Source organism: Anticarsia gemmatalis, chromosome Z (assembly GCF_050436995.1).
Source record: "Anticarsia gemmatalis isolate Benzon Research Colony breed Stoneville strain chromosome Z, ilAntGemm2 primary, whole genome shotgun sequence".
Classification (NCBI taxonomy): domain Eukaryota; kingdom Metazoa; phylum Arthropoda; class Insecta; order Lepidoptera; family Erebidae; genus Anticarsia; species Anticarsia gemmatalis.
Genome location: NC_134776.1, coordinates 5058406 through 5075187, shown reverse-complemented (window position 1 = coordinate 5075187; position 16782 = coordinate 5058406). Strand labels below are relative to the sequence as shown.

Genomic DNA, 16782 nt, shown 5'->3' with positions numbered 1-16782 from the left:
TATTTTATGTGCTATTGTTGAAGAGTACCTTTCGAATTGAAGCAACGTGGACGTGTGTATTTTAAAGTCTCGTTGATATGTTATATAAGTGTTTAGTGTCTGTAAAATTTAACTTCTACATTTTAATAATTATTATAAGGACTCAAGGCCTAACCTCCCCCTCGTTTGGGAGAGACCCTTGCCCTGCAGTGGGACAGTAATGAGTTTAAAAATGTATATAAACAATGCTGGATAATATTCTCCCTCCCGAAAAGACTGCCTAATTTTATACAAGGTTTAATTTAATTTGTATTTGTTATCAAATAGTTACCATATAATATAAAGCATTTCTAAATCGTTTTATCATTCATACATGCAAAAAATCACGCCACTTCCTCGTAGTGCAAAGACCAAAGAAAGATACTTGTTACGATCCTTACAAACTTCCCTTGCCTCATTCACTTCCATACGTCTTGTCATACAGGACCGCGCCGGTTACGAGTACTACGCACCTGACCGTTAACAAGAGATCGCCAATATAATCTTTCTTAGGAGATGCTTACGTTATAGTAAATCTATGCAATGTTTCAGCCCGATCGGTTTAAAATTGTCAAAGTTTCATACAAGCTTTCATCCCCTATTTTAGCCATTTAGGGGTAGAATTTATCAAAATCCTTTCTTAGCGGATGCCTACGTCATAATATGTGCCTGCATGCCAATTTTCAGCCCGAACTGTGTGATTTGCGTTGATAGATCACTATGTCAGTCAATCTGTCACCTTTGAGTTTTATATATATAGATAGATTAATTTTGGAGGGATCGGGGCAACTGACGTTATTTAGACTCCACCTAAGTTTCTACTCCGATAAAGTTCTTTTACCCTTTACTGTCCCACGGCTGTGCAAAGGACTGCTTTCCACTAGGGGAAACGGGTTGGGCATTAAGTCCACGCTGGCCAAGTGTAAGTTGGGGACTGATAAAAATACGAGTCAAATAAAACTGAAATAGAACTTTTAAAATAAAATTAGCGGTAATTACGAGCTAAAACCGTTGTTTTATACGAACAAAGGTATTATTACTGTCGGTCAAAAGGTCACTAGACCAGTTCAAAAGAAGACAGCGTCGTTATTTCGATGATTTGTGAATATTATTCTAATGTTCCTAAATACTGGTTTTGTGAAGAGACCGTCTTAGCTTCTGAGTTAATGTATTTACGTAATACAAAAACAAGGACATTAATTTTTAATTGTAACTAAATCCGATTATGTTAGAAACCTTATGCATGTAGCATGATTCGGTTTTAAGGTCGAAAGCGTAAACTCTGTGTATGTTTATGTTTATATGTTTCCTAGTTACTAGATCCAATTATATCTTTTTTAGCGATCGTGTGACCATATTCTAAATACACAAATTTACAACCACTTACAGAACCTCGCAATCATCACTCAAATGTATCGAGGCGCTCGAGGTTAGTTGCGCTCATCGGTCGGTAAACGATCAGTGGGTTAAGCAACCTTGGCGCGGAAATTCCATAGATGGGTGGCCGCATAGTGGTATTTGAACTGAACGTCTCCGTGCTTTGGAGCTCCGGTTGTTGTCACATAGATCACGGTACAGGTGGCTCGAACAATTTTGACACCATGGTGACCACTAACCATACGACGAACGAACGAACTCAACTATATGTATGTCCCGGGTGGGGTTCGAACCCACTACATATTTTATATCAGATTCATTTCATTTATAAAAATATTGATGGATTTGTTAGAAAAGAATAGATTGGAATATCTCTTTCAACAATATAAGAAAATATATCATGTTAGCACCTAACTGACCAATCATTTTAACCGACTTAAAGAAGATAAGGAGGATCTCAAGTCGTCTGTTAGTTTTTTAGGGTTCCGTACCCAGAGGATAGAACGGGACCCTATTACTAAGCCTCCGCTGTCTGTCTGCGCATCCTTAAATATAAATTTCATTCGATAGCTTAGAAGCAACAGAAATACGTCATCTGTGAATATTACAACTATCATACTATTCATGAGATAGTCTGTCGGTCCGTCTGACAGCGAAACCCTAATAATCCCTTTTACCCTTTGAGTAGAGAACCTTAAAAATTTGCTTTCACAAGAAACCGAGCTAAGACATATTTGATTCCTCTTAGCGATGCACAAGTTGTAGTCGGAGCAATAATTTCTATGTCCGTGCCTACCCATTCAACATTAGGACATTTTACACACCAACAAATGACTGGATTTGTAGTAAAACAACAAAAAAGCAAAATATTTGGTTTCACTGTTGTTTACGAATAAATAAATACGTTGACGTGCGGATAATCGGTGAGAAAATGTAATAAGTGTGCTTAGTTTAACATCGTGGTCAACGTGCAAACACTACAATTTTGGTAGCTACCTAGTATATAAAGGTACATACGTTCTATTCATACATACTTTCTTATTCAAGAAGGTAAGCAAGGTAAAAAAAATAAACCCATTTACAATACAAACTTATTGTCATATTAGTACGTACGTACTAAACACCGGGTTACTACTTAGAATAATCAAACATAAATAAAAAAGATCAATAACACTCTGCCTGACCCGGGAATCCAACCCGAGACTTCGTGATCAGCAATGGTATACTAGTGCACAGACCACAGAAGCAGTTACATGCTTGCTCTACATAAATGTTTTTATTCGTACACGCATATCCATATAAATAGTAAATAGTTATTAAGTTGCTGCGGCATCAACTGCTTGCAAACAAATATCACACCATGAATGGTTACGAACACTTTCACCCGCAACATAAAGTATCAACAATAAATTAAAACTGACTATCTGAAAAACTATACCTGTACTTAGCTATTCCGGCAGTAAAACCGTTACAACTACGCTAGCTTTTACAACGAAACTATCACAATAGAAAAATAGGTGATGAAAAAACTTACATTGTCAACTGTTTCGTCGGCCGTGTGCAATCTCAGTGAGTTTTGCCTCTTCGTTGTCGCCGGCGATCTGGATATATAACGGTTCGATAGTCTTCTTGCAAAGTTACTTTTGAAGTCTTCGCATCTCATGATAGACTCCACTGGTCTACTGAACTCCTCGTCCAGTTGGCCGGGAGCCACTTCGGGCTGATGCATGAACATCGTTCTTGAAGTAACACAGTCAGAGTCATTATATACAGGTGAAGTTCATTGAAGAAGGATCGTAATTAGTTCGAATGGACAACAAGCGCGTCGGTGAGCGCGCGCGCACGGAGCGATGCAACCGTTACCGATACTGGTGTCTGTAATACTGAGGCTCGAGGTGGTTACCCACCTGTCGACGGCGGACCGCCCGTACACTCACATTCATTGATCGTCACAAATGTCTTATCATATATCTTATAATTAACATTAAATTATACGTAACGTCTAACATCATTCTTCTGAAAAATATTTCATATTCAAAATTATTTCATGTAGTATTACCTGAAAAACTGTCTCCGCTATTTGTTAAAGCGACATCTATTGACAAACTGTATTTTCGTTTAAGTATGATGTGTCTTATAATATCTATATAGTTCCAGTTGAGTCTCCTAGATGGCGTCGCTAAGCATAAAATTAGATTTTATAAATGAACGGTAGAGGTCGCTATAGAAATTTTTAAAACGCCTCAATATGTTCTTTCAAAATGTTTTAATCAAGCAAAAAGCCGCTATATGCTATGTCAAAAAATTCTTGACATTAAGTTCTTACTCTTTGGTTCACGCTCTTTGGTTATAGTTGACATTTCTTTGGGCATCATGTTGCACTGAAAATTACTGATTGAATAATTTAATTTGAATACCTACTTACTAACATTAAAATTCTAGTAGAACTAAATAATGTCGCTTTTGTCCTTTACTAGTGTTTTGAAATTAAACCGCTAAATGAAATGGATCAGAAAAATCTAAAGGGTAATGCTCTCGCAGTAAAGAAAGAGTTACAATAAGTGCAATTTATAAACACATGGCATAATTTTAGGCAGTTCTACAAAAAAAAATTGTACACCAGATAATATCAAAACCTTATTACCACCATTAGCTACTTTAGAAGCGATAAAATACTGCAGGAAAAACATAAAGAAAATATTTTAGTCATTGGTAAGTTATTGCGCTACTTACCGAGTAAGTAGCTACTATTTATGTCAGACCAAGAGGTATCGTATCCCAGTGGATGTGGTTGTGGGGGTCCAATACGCAGTCGTTCCATGTAAAATACTAGTAGGTACTCAGCTGCATCCGGGGAGACTGGGAGCCTACACCTACGTAATTGGAAGTAAAGCCAGGCTGATTGATTGAGCTACTATTTATGTGTCGTAGAACTCGTAGACAATCATAGTTGTTCTTATATTCTGATAAATAATAACACCTACTAGACTACCACTAAAAAAAAACTATAATATGCTCTCTCCAACTCGGTACCTATTAATCTCTTATCATAATTTTCAGAACAATACTTACAAATTAGTTGCTATAAGCAATCAACAGTCTGCGATTAAAAAGGTGAGTGTTCCTCTTTCTAGATATTTCCTGCGACTAAAGGGTATTGGATAGGTAAACACGTCTCGTATTAGCAAAACGAATAAAGAAATACTGCCTATTCATCTAATCACCCCGTTTGGCCACCGACTTTGCTGCCTATAATGAAAAGGACGCATCTATCGAAACGGAGCTCGTGGCTTAGTTAACAACAGCCATGCCTATGCTTACCGAGGTTGTTCTGTGGATGAGTTGCCATCTTATACATATCGAGTTCCTCCGTGTTTCGGAAGGCACGTGAAATTGTCGATCCCGGCTGTCATTTTCGAAGATCTTTGACGGTCGTTAACAGTAGTCAGAAGCTTGAAAGTCTGACAACCAGTCTTACCGAAGTGTATCGTGTTATCCCAGGTATTGGGTTGTGGAGATCAGATAGGCAGTCGCTCCATGCAAAACAATGGTATCCAGCTGGATCCGGTCTGGAGACTGGAAGCCAACTCCAACATAGTTTGGAACAAAGGCTCATCCAATAAATATATCTAACGAAACAGAGAAGATAATATTTTAATCTTCAAAAAAGCGTAAAAGCGCGTACAGAACCGCTGTGTTTCGCTATGCTAATACTGTAACGAAGCGACATAGTGGAATATAAAACATGGTCAGATGAGTGTCTTTTTTCCCCTTCGGCCGTGTATGATACCACAGTTTGGTAACCAGTATCATACGAAGAAAAAATGATCGTTGTAGGATAATGGTATCCAAGTGATAGGATTTATTATTTTTCTGATACCCTTCATTATGTTTGGTAATCAGTATCCAGTAAGGAATATAACATTCTGCCTATGAAACCAACTCGGCAAAACTGTGATAAGCAAAAGGGTAGTTTACCAACTCAATACTGAGATGAGAATCCTAACTGGTTATGTCATTATCCACTTCTGGTTATATTGTTGACCTCTTTCATCCGAGTAAAAGCCATCAGATCGCATTCTGTACAGACGCTTTTTGTAAACCCTCATTTTATTGATAACATAAAACATAAATTCTTGCTTGTACTTAAATACACTTTTTCCAGGTTCTTCCGTATTGAAAATGGCTGGCACGGAGTTCCCGCCGAAGTCGAGTATATGCGACCGCTTTGACCTGGTTGAAATAGTGTTTATATGTGTGGCGTTCACGTTCATTCTCATCCTGCTGACGCAGGCTTGTCGGATCCTGTCGGGAGGCTTCTTCAACACTTCATTGTGACACTACAACTTTGTAAGTAATCAATACCTGAGTGTATCTTAACAACGTATCAAATCCGACCTGAATTAAGTACTTAAATTACAAACAGTAGCTCAAGCACCGTTAAATCTACAAATTCCCATTTTCCATCGTGCCCACGCGACGCCCTATCTTTACAAACTTTACATTAGTGTCAATAAGATACTTTTTCAATGACAGAAACGTGTTGTCTTCTAAAATCGCCAAGTTTATGAATAGTATACGATTGTGTGTACTATAGTGTGTTGTCTCAATAAAATTAAATAATATCTTTTTCTATTTGTAGGTACTTCAGAAGAAATTCTAGTGTAACATTTGCAGGTTCAGCAGCTGGATTCGAAAAAGCTTTCTGCTTGTGAGATGGACAGGTGAGACGTTCTCTTCATAGTCAAAATAATATTAAATAGGGCACAGTTCAAAACATTTTTTTACTTTTTGTATGAAAATATGAATAAAATATTACTATCAGGCAGACAATAAATACGCAGTGATTGGAAAATTACTTTGTAGCTAATAAACAACAGTATTTTCAGTGAAAAAAAATCTGCTTAAAATGTGACAGTGTATCTATTTTACGTACGTTAGGTGTTTAAATTTAGGTAACTACACAAATTTAGCACTGACCGTCTTACTAAATAAAAAAAGTTATGTAAGCTCAGGTTAGTTATACAGTGTTTTGTCACTTTCAATCAACTTCGAAACTTTATGAGAGTTAAAAACACAACTCCGTTTATCTAATCAGAACTCGCATTGATGATTGACATTTATTAGTAAGCCAGTATACATCTGTATTGTGTACTGTAAACTAGGGGACTGGCCCGGATTCGTCCGATAATAGTACAGTACTATCCCGTTGATTCCCATCCTGTGGGAATGTTGATCCCATCGATTGCAAGCCCGTGGGAATTATGATCCCATGCATCGATCCGATCAAACCTTATCGCGACTGTTGCAAACACGTTAAAATAAGAACTATCCATTTTAGTTTAGTTTTTCAAAAGTTATGCGCTTACGTAAAAATTTTACTTAGATATAATAATATGGTAACAATGATACTTATAAATCGAAGAAGGTATGGTGTAAACGAAAAAATTTGTTAACCTAATTAAGATTTGACTGGCTGATAGTCGCCCTTTCATAGTCGACCGCCCTCGCGTAACAAGCTTAGCAACCACGTTGAGAAATGTATTACGATCTCAATAGATGTTTGGCAATATCTAACGTAAGCGGACCGAATTATTTTTTAACCGTACAGCGAGATCGGTGTTATGAATGTTGCGTAACGAGCCTACCGGTCGCTGTGACGTCACTCCGTGACGATTGCACCGCCTCAGCACAATTCCGAAATGACCTAATAAAACAATCAGCTGACTGCATGACGTTACTTGACATTTGTAATACAATGTTTCGCTTTTTGTCGAAGCTTTTCGACTTTGAGGTGACAATAATATGTAACCTGATTTGTAGACTTTTTTATATAACTACTTAATAATTACACTTTTAAATTACAACAATTCTATTTCAAAAAGCAATATTTAACATTTTGACAATTTACTTACTTGAGAGGTAAATTCCTATAGTTTTCTTCTTAGATTGTCGAATAGGTATTTGCACTAGTAGCGACTAATCTACTCTTTCATTCCCCTCATACGTGCATTGCTTAACATTTCAGTGTCAGACTAATGACTATAATGATGATAATTCGGATATCGGTTCATTTGCAATCAGACTTCTTAAGTATGACGTAAAATAGGAAAATTGCATTAAGACATTCAACGTCCATCTTGTACCATTATTGCTTGGAGTAATTTACTATCTGCGTGCAATAGTACCTACTCGGTATTCCGCAATAAATTCATCGGTAACTAACGGCTGCTTGGACTCATCATCATCCCATTTTCACAACATTTTTTATTGCTGCTCTACTCCTTCCTCAGTAAAAGGCCTATCCAACACAAAAATAATTTAACAACTCGAACCTGCAGTTCCTGAGATTAGAGCGTTGAAAATAACAAGCTCTTCAACTCTATATTATTAGTATAGACTAGCTGAGGGGTGCAGCTCCGCCAACAGGATAATTAAATATTTACAATTGTTTCAGCAGGGGCACATGGCTATGCTACGAAACCGTGACCGGTCCTCAATCTGTCTTCGAGGAAAGCTCTTGCAGGTTTAGTATCCTATACTCCACGGGTGCAAGAGAGTATGTTGTCCCAAATAGATACTGCAGAGACTCTGCCAGAGACCTGTCTCTTATGGGCTCTGCCCGTATAGCTCCTTTACAGACATGGCCCTTTTGATATCACGATTGCCACCGCTGCCGACTTCGGGCCAAAATATTAAATACTATCCGTATTAATAGAGCTACTTTTTAAATATTTTGCGTAACCAGTGACACGAAGACAGGAGAATATCATGTATTTTAATTACCATTGACTAAATAAAAGTAAACGTTTACTAAGTATATTCAGGCTCAATTTTGTAATATTTTTTATGCTTTCGCGTTGCATGTTTGCAAACACATAATAGAATATGGAAATTAACGCGGACATGCATTTTATATTATACAGGGTGTCCCAAAACTCAACGATAATCCGAGACAGGATGAAAGGCCAAGTCATACCGGTTCTAGGAAAAATTAAAAAAAAATTCCATGTCACTTAGTTCAGCAATAATAGACACTTTTCGAAAAAGTTGAAATTCCACACCCTTGATCGCATTTTCAAGTCCTGTGATCACCAATGTCACAATATCGCTGTGTTTTTTTGAATTTCGTGATCTTCATTAAATATGCTATTAATCGTAAAACAAATTAATGCACAAAACATTGTTAATTTCATAAAAAAAGTAAAGTTTTAGTGAGTCATGGTTCACAAAAATATCGTTAGCTAACTTTGACGCTTCATATTGAAAAAAAAATGTACTACACAACCCTTGGCAAGTTATTTCAAAAGTTGGCGCATTTAATCAAGATTTCAAAATGGTGCAACACTTGCCACTTTTCTTGCCATTAAAAATGTTATTTTTATTTGAACGACGAGTATCCTCGAAAATGGATCGGACACAGTGGTACAATTGTATGGCCTCCTCTTTCCCCCGATCTAAATCCAGTAGATATTTTTTACTGGGAATGCATAAAATAAAAAGTCTATTCAAAATCAATAGAAAATCTATCAGAACTTCGCCAGAAAATTGACACAGCGTCAGAATAAATAAATGCAAGGAATTTTGCTTGACTGGTGCAAAGGTCTTTTGTAAGGCGTTGCAGAGCCTGTATTCGTGCCAGAGGAAAACAATTCGGAATTACTTTAGTTTAAGGAGAATAATTAAATAAGAACGATGGTTCGTTCATTCTTTTTTTATTATTATTATTATCTATTATGTTTATTACATTAAATATTGGTTATGGACTGACTCAATTACCTCTTTACTAAAAATAATTGCTTTCCTCTGGCACGAATACAGGCTCTGCAACGGCGTACAAAAGATCTTTTTACCAGTCAAGCAAAATTCCTTGCATTTACTTATTCTGACGCTGTGTCAATTTTCTGGCGAAGTTCTGATAGATTTTCTATTGATTTTGAATAGACTTTTTATTTTATGCATTCCCAGTAAAAAATATCTACTGAATTTAGATCGGGGGAAAGAGGAGGCCATACAATTGTACCACTGTGTCCGATCCATTTTCGAGGATACTCGTCGTTCAAATAAAAATAACATTTTTAATGGCAAGAAAAGTGGCAAGTGTTGCACCATTTTGAAATCTTGATTAAATGCGCCAACTTTTGAAATAACTTGCCAAGGGTTGTGTAGTACATTTTTTTTTCAATATGAAGCGTCAAAGTTAGCTAACGATATTTTTGTGAACCATGACTCACTAAAACTTTACTTTTTTTATGAAATTAACAATGTTTTGTGCATTAATTTGTTTTACGATTAATAGCATATTTAATGAAGATCACGAAATTCAAAAAAACACAGCGATATTGTGACATTGGTGATCACAGGACTTGAAAATGCGATCAAGGGTGTGGAATTTCAACTTTTTCGAAAAGTGTCTATTATTGCTGAACTAAGTGACATGGAATTTTTTTTTAATTTTTCCTAGAACCGGTATGACTTGGCCTTTCATCCTGTCTCGGATTATCGTTGAGTTTTGGGACACCCTGTATATTGCTTGACGTTTCGGCGCTGGTTATACCAACCATGGACGCAGGGAAGCATTCCAAGGTAAAATGCGTGTTCCCGTTAATTCCCGTATTCTATTTAAATAATAGCATTTGGTTAGTCATTATCATAATGATTTGTATCCAAGTTCCTTGTTCAGGCAGTCGGTGTGGACGACAAATGGCTGGATAGCGAATACTTAGTACTGCGCTTGCTCACTGGCTGTCTAGACAAACGCTCTAGGCTTCGCCAGATACTACAAGTTCTTCGGACATGGTCAGTTTTATTGGAGCTGCCACACTACTGTTTAATTTGTTTTTTTTAATACACTTACTAACAAATGTTAGTAATTGAAGGAAGTGAATAAAGGTGTTAGATCAATGTTGATATCACATTTGCAAACCTGAAATGTAAGATTGTTTGTCAGTGAAATCTTTTGCTAAAGCAAATTTTTTTACGCCATTTAAGATTTGTGTGTTTTTGTGACGTGATGATAAAACCTTTGTCATTTACCTCTTCATTGTTGGCATTCTGTTAGGAATTGGGTACTTGCCTACCAGACAAATCAGCTACTCTTTATGAAAAGGCAAAAACACATTTTAGTATAGAAATATGGCGTAGAGACGTCACAGTTTCTTATTTTTGTTAGTATCAGATGAGTGCTTAATGAAACGTTTCAGTCTTTAACAATCACAAAATCGACATTATTTACGTAAAAAAACTACATAGCTTGATAATTTTAGATGAACCTTTTACAAGTAGGTTCAAGTTTGGTTTTTTTCATTAACCTGCCAACTACCCAATTCTTAAGCATAATGAATTTGTTTTTTTTTTACCATCCTTCTTGGACTTCCGGGAGCCCATTCATCCTATTGTAGTTTTCCGTACTAGTAAAGATTTATATTTTATTCAGTGCAGATTGTCAATCATCATTCGATCAGCGTTGCCAAGATACTCTAGGAAGGAAGGTTCGCTTCATAGATGTGTTGTGCATCATTCTAACGGTTGCGTTGATACTCATACTGATAAGCGAAGTGTACGCACTACTTCACAGACACAGGGATGACCATGGAGCTGATAGACTCCATGTATTTCAATGTGTAAGTATTATTTTGTTTTATACGTAAACTAATAATAACTAAATAATACAAATATCACGCTTGTTAGGCTTGCTACGCATATTCGGTTTGGCATTAATCGGTCCCGCCGGGCGGTAAAACCGAATATGTGCGATCGACACAAACCGAACAAGTGAGTAGAACCAAATATGTATGTAGCAAGCCTTATACCCGAATCTTTAAGCAGAGGTGTATGACCTACAGCCACGTTTCTCCAATAACAATGTTAGTCAATAGTCCTACGTTAAAGGGAGCGAGCCTATAAATATTTACCGGGCAGTGGGCACGTAACCAAACTACAGACTACGATGAAATATGCTATCATGCATCAAAATATATCGAATTGTATGAGTAGGTACATTTAAAACCGAAGAGCTGTAAACGGTTATTGCAGCACTTTGCAATAATATGGCGTCAAAATGTAGTTGACCTTGTAAAATGGGACCCGCAACACAATCGCAGTTGCGAGACTGTTCTGTGTGCTTTAGAGTCGGCACTTATGAGTAACGCAATCAGTTTGTGACCGCGGCCACAAAATATACGAATACGAAACAAAATCATCTTAGTTTTTATCCTGAACACCGTCATGAATAGTGCCGGTGGTAAGCGCCGGTTCCCGCTTGTTGGGTGTCGGATCCGAATATTAGTCGGAGTTTCTAGTAGCAGAGCATTTTATAGAAGCTATTCACATTTATCGTAAACCGGATTAACCGTAAACGATTAATGTTCGGTTCCGACACCGGACAAGTGGGAACCAGGCGTAAAGGTGGTAAACAATTCAGATTTCTAAAAAACAATTTATGTTTACGATCCTCCAGAGATGTTTATGAAATGAATAACTTCGTCGAAATAAAGAAAGGATGTGTCTAGTTGGTAGACATTCCACTTTGATGTCTTTGATTCAAATTCATTATAAGTATACCTACACATATTAGTATGTGCTGTTTAAACTAAACTGAAATCTTCATAATTTTCCCTGAAACTTCATCATGAATGGTGACAAGTATGACTAAATGTATGAATGTTAGGGTGTTTCATTTTTCTGAAGTTGTGATTTTAATGTGACTTTGCACGGCCCCTGATTCTCAATGGTGCAAACAAAATTTCAGTCAAATTTCATTGTGATTGGACAATATTTAAAGGTTGCACACATTGGTGACTTTTATCTTGATATAGCATAATTTCGAATTTTGTACCATATTGTGCTAGTGTGGGTTTTTATTCTATAATTCTTATGTGGGATTATATTTGTCGCAGGTTAGTAATCTATTTTAAACATAGGGACTAAGAGAGGTATTTGGTTATTAGAAAAAGTGCCTTTTAATGATTTTTTAAGAGCTAGACTTCCTTCAAAAGAGCAATTACTTTGGTGTTGAATTATCACCGTAAAGAAATGAAACAAACACTCTCAAATGCCGCTAAATTTTGCCAGTGCTAAATTCTTAGATGTGTGGACGAAAGCCAATAGTACCCTTGTAAAAAATTTATACACAACAATTTGAGACTAAGGCTCTCCTATTCAAGGATTATTAGAAAAACAACGTGTGGTAATGGTTAGTTACATTCAAAGTATTCTAAGGGACAAAACCATCCAAGAGAGGACTACAAGGAGTTGTTACTACTCTCACTCCCGTTATTTAGAAGGTTGAGCTGAAATCAACTTCAGTTTCAGAATTCCGTCAGGCAAGATCGATGACAAAAGCATAATATATTATTATACACTTAAAATTGTTTTTTTTTTCACAATTGAACATATTTCAACGCAATTCGACAGGAATTAATGAATAGAATAGATGATTCCGTCAGTCTCATATACGTCCGTTTGTGGCACGAGGCACCTGTAAGCCGATGGGCTCATATGACTTGACTTACTACATTTATTAAATTCTTAGCCAGACGAAGACAAAAGTGCTATTTCAGCGGCCAAAAGACGTCTGACATCTATCAGAAACAAACGTGTGACTGGCTTCTTTTAATGAACATTTACGTGGAGAAGCGAAGGAAAAGGTGCTTCAAAATCTGGAAATGGTACCCGCAGAACAAAAAGAAAAGATGGGGTTGGAAGGTAAAGGACTGGACTTTAAAGAAACTATCGTAAGCGATTTTGTAACAAAAAAAAACAAAGAGTTTCTTCGAGCTGTTTGGAATCCACGATTTGACAGAGTACTGCAGTGATTTACTAAAGATCCAAGTAAATGTTTTGAAGGTGGTTATTAATACTGCAGAACGAGGAATAGTTCTAATGTAAGAAAAGTTTAATGAAACGGTGAAAGACGAGCAACAAAAACAAATACTGTTGATGGTAGTCAAAAATCACGGAAAAGACGTCACCAAGTGAACTAAAGCTGAGCTACTATCTTATAAAATTGTTTGATGCGTATTGTTTATCGTCTGTCACAATGAATATTAATTTTAGTATTCAAAGAATATTATTATATAGAGTTTTGATTTCAATTTTTTTAATAAATGTGATGAATATTTATAGTTGAATATTTTTCATACATTTTCAAAAGTGACCAAGTGTGCAACCCCTAAATATTATTCAAACGGCTTGAAATTTGGTATACATACCTTTTACATGACTGAGATCTGAAAGGCGAGCAAAGTCTAGAAAAATAATACATTAATTTTTTTGCCTTAGTAAGTGAAACACCCTAATGAATGTGAACAACCAGCGATCGCCACTTGGTACGATCCTTACAAACTTCCCTTGCCTCATTCACATCCATAAATCTTGTTATACACGCCCACTCGTTACGAGTACTACCACCTGACCTCTTTGTGAGACATCACCGTTGTAATTTGTGCATGTCTTTCTAGGGCGTTCCTTATGGTGACAATGATCGGAATATTTCAAACTTCAGCGTATTACAAAATACTATGTACATTACACCCGTAACATTGAGTTGCTTATTACACTACAGAGTTCATTACAGTAGGTAGTTTTCATTTACAAAATTTTCCCCACCTCAAAACGACGCATACTTATATTTGCTGATCTAAATTTTGATTGCTTAGTTTCATTCTAACATTGCATGCTGAATTATGAGAAGACAGTTGGCGTTATTTGCATAGTACCTATCTATCCTAACTATAATTACAGAGATAATGATTACAATGTTGAAAGTGATTGAGCATGGCTATCAGCTGCCCCTGGACACAAATCACCTAAGGTAATCGAAACTCTAAGATTTACTACTGTATATGTCAAATGCCAATTAATATGTCAATTTAACTAAAGGCGCATTTGAATGTAGGCATATATATCTCATATTGATATTATCAATTCACTGTTTTGTATTAAAGCAGTAACTTTATTGGTATATTCTAGCCCTGACCTATGACCTCTAATTTAATAACTTTCAATCACGGTATCTTCATAGAACTTTTACTTAAATTATTTAATCGAAATTATTTAATTTATTATTATTAGATCATTAATTATTATTAGAAAATTAAATTATTTAATTTATCGACACAAAAAACACACCTTTATCGAATCATTAACATTTTTTTAGTATATACGTATTTTTTTAGTTCCAGAATGTTTGATAGAAATCGTCAGCCGTCGAAAGGAGAAGATCCAATATTGATGAGCACACAGGAACACTACCTCATAGTATTAATAGGAATAGCTGTATTACTACTGGCAACGAACGGTCATCTAGTCTATAACTAATTTAAATATTCGCTGCGCAATGTTTGTCTCCAAATACCAAAAATTATAATAAAATAATAAATTTAAAATACTTTGTTTTTTAATTTAAATCTCTGTCACGAAATAAATATTTCGCCGTATTCTAAATACCTAGCGGTTATTAAATTAAATATTGTAAAATTCCGCCTCCACCATTTCTGAAAGTTTTAATATGCAATATTAAGTAATCACGGTAGCCAACGACTCATACAGTGCGACAGCAACGTCGCTGAATTTGCAATTTATTACGAAAACATTGCAATCTTGACAAGTAGAAAATTGTGGTATGTCTGCATAATTTGTGACCTAGAACTTGACCCTGCGTAACGCCTATTGATATTATAAAAATAGCTTATCAATAACCAACAATAGAGTAACTCATTATGTATAGGTACGTAGGTAATTATAACAATAATATCAGTATTATATTTACGTATATTATAAAGACTAGATTAGAATAAATTAACCGTGAATTAAGGTGTCAGAAGCTTAACCCAGAATTAAAAATAAATAATGAAGAATTAAGTAAACACGCGTACCCTTTCTGTATAACCTTGGCCTGGTAAGAGAATGGCTTTCGTTGAGTGTCGTTGACTGCTTGTGTGTCGTCATCACGACGCCGCGCCGCGGCCACGCCGTGCAAAACATACGATAGTCTCGTCTAGAGCACTGGTTTTCAAAGAGGGGCGCGCGGGCGCTGCAATTCACAAAGGGGGCATCTTAAAAAAAAATACTATAAGTTTTCTAGATTTTTATCCTTTATTCAAGCTTATATTTGCATTGTTCTCTCTTCAGAAACGCTTTTGAATGACCTTAGCTTGCTGTGCAGGCGATGTAGGTAATGAGAACATTGTTGTTGCTAGACTTATACATATATTTGCGTGGGGGGCTACTATACTCTCTCTATTTTCAATTCAGTTTTAAACTAAACAAGGAATCCACCAGATTTAATTGATTCGGCAATCTTTTTTATTATTGCAATGTGCTCACTACTCATATAAAATACAAATAACATTATCAAGCAGGTAATTTGTAAACTCATGAGATGTCAAAATTAAATTTACAAGAGCATATTTAAAGGTTCTTGAGGCAAATGTGGGTCAGTTGCTCTCTGCACCTTTGCATGACATAATAGTGTGGTAATACGACCAGTCAGCTGGGCACGATGCGTGCAATGCATCTCTTCTCACTTCACTACGTAAAGGGATATCTCTCACTTTACTTAGTTAGTTATTATTGTTATACCAGTTTTACATAACATTAAAAAATATGAATAAAAACATAAATTTTTGGCCTTGTTTAGTTTAAACCAATGACAGCCAAACTAGGCATTTTATTGCGGTGGTACATATAAAGTGGTTTTATTTCCATCACTGCTACTTTGTCTGAAAAATGATATCAATTTTAAAATATAATATTTATCGAAATTATTCAATATGTTCGGCTATTTTTTGATGAGTTCATTGACCTATGTAAGTTGTAACCAAGTTTAGATTTCCTTGTTTTTCCATATTCACAGTGCATAATACCTATTTACATGGCGTCGTGTGGTGGACCATTACTGTCAAGGTACCGTCGATGTATGAAATTTAGTAAGATAGGTATACATCAACTAATTGTAAAATCACATGCAAATTACGAGTTCATTGCTTCTTCCAAACTTTAGAGGATAATTATATCCAGCTGTTACGATAGTTATCATATTATATGCTAACTGTCGATATTCTCATGTCTCAAGAAAATAAAAATAGTTAAATTAAATGTTACGAAAAGCGGACTACAATATATTGTTCAAAGGTTTCGGTTTTCGTAACAAGTTTTGTAAGCTAAGCCCACGGACTTTCATGACGATGCGATCATTACAAAAGGTCATTATCGCAAAGCAACGCTGTGCTTCCAACGTTTCGTATGTTTCAACACTTTGCCTAATTTCATTGTTAATTGCCGGATATCTCGAATGAGAATCAAAACTAAGTACTCTACTCAAAACTACATAATTGTGCACGCAAAATAATAGCGACGTATGAAAATATTATGGACTTTATGTAA

General features: G+C 35.9%; 2 protein-coding genes across 4 annotated transcripts in view; one reads left to right on the top strand and one right to left on the bottom strand.

The window, feature by feature from the left end:
- Window positions 1–3288, bottom strand: part of LOC142986218 (uncharacterized) — a 37658-nt gene extending 34370 nt beyond the window's left edge. Inside the window, exon 1 of the mRNA XM_076134571.1 lies at window positions 2930–3288. Within this exon, the coding sequence (XP_075990686.1) occupies window positions 2930–3130 (201 nt within the window). The 5' untranslated portion in view covers window positions 3131–3288. The remainder of the gene's footprint in view (window positions 1–2929) is intronic.
- A 484-nt stretch (window positions 3289–3772) lies between these two features.
- LOC142986219 (uncharacterized) lies at window positions 3773–14744 on the top strand. 3 transcript variants are annotated; one of them, XR_012960339.1, is made up of 9 exons: window positions 3773–4107; window positions 4456–4509; window positions 5561–5745; window positions 6038–6119; window positions 7856–7921; window positions 10079–10194; window positions 10837–11018; window positions 14140–14209; window positions 14574–14744. XR_012960339.1 is itself a non-coding variant. In XM_076134572.1 (9 exons), the coding sequence occupies exons 5-8, from the start codon at window positions 7862–7864 to the stop codon at window positions 14143–14145; spliced, it is 369 nt and encodes a 122-aa protein (XP_075990687.1). In that variant the 5' UTR covers window positions 3773–4107; window positions 4456–4509; window positions 5561–5745; window positions 6038–6119; window positions 7856–7861; the 3' UTR covers window positions 14146–14209; window positions 14574–14744. The 3 variants fall into 3 exon arrangements, 2 of the variants coding, with proteins under 2 accessions (XP_075990687.1, XP_075990688.1); XM_076134572.1 differs by having other exon boundaries at window positions 10832–11018; XM_076134573.1 differs by having other exon boundaries at window positions 7853–7921; window positions 10832–11018.
- Window positions 14745–16782: the final 2038 nt, after the last annotated feature.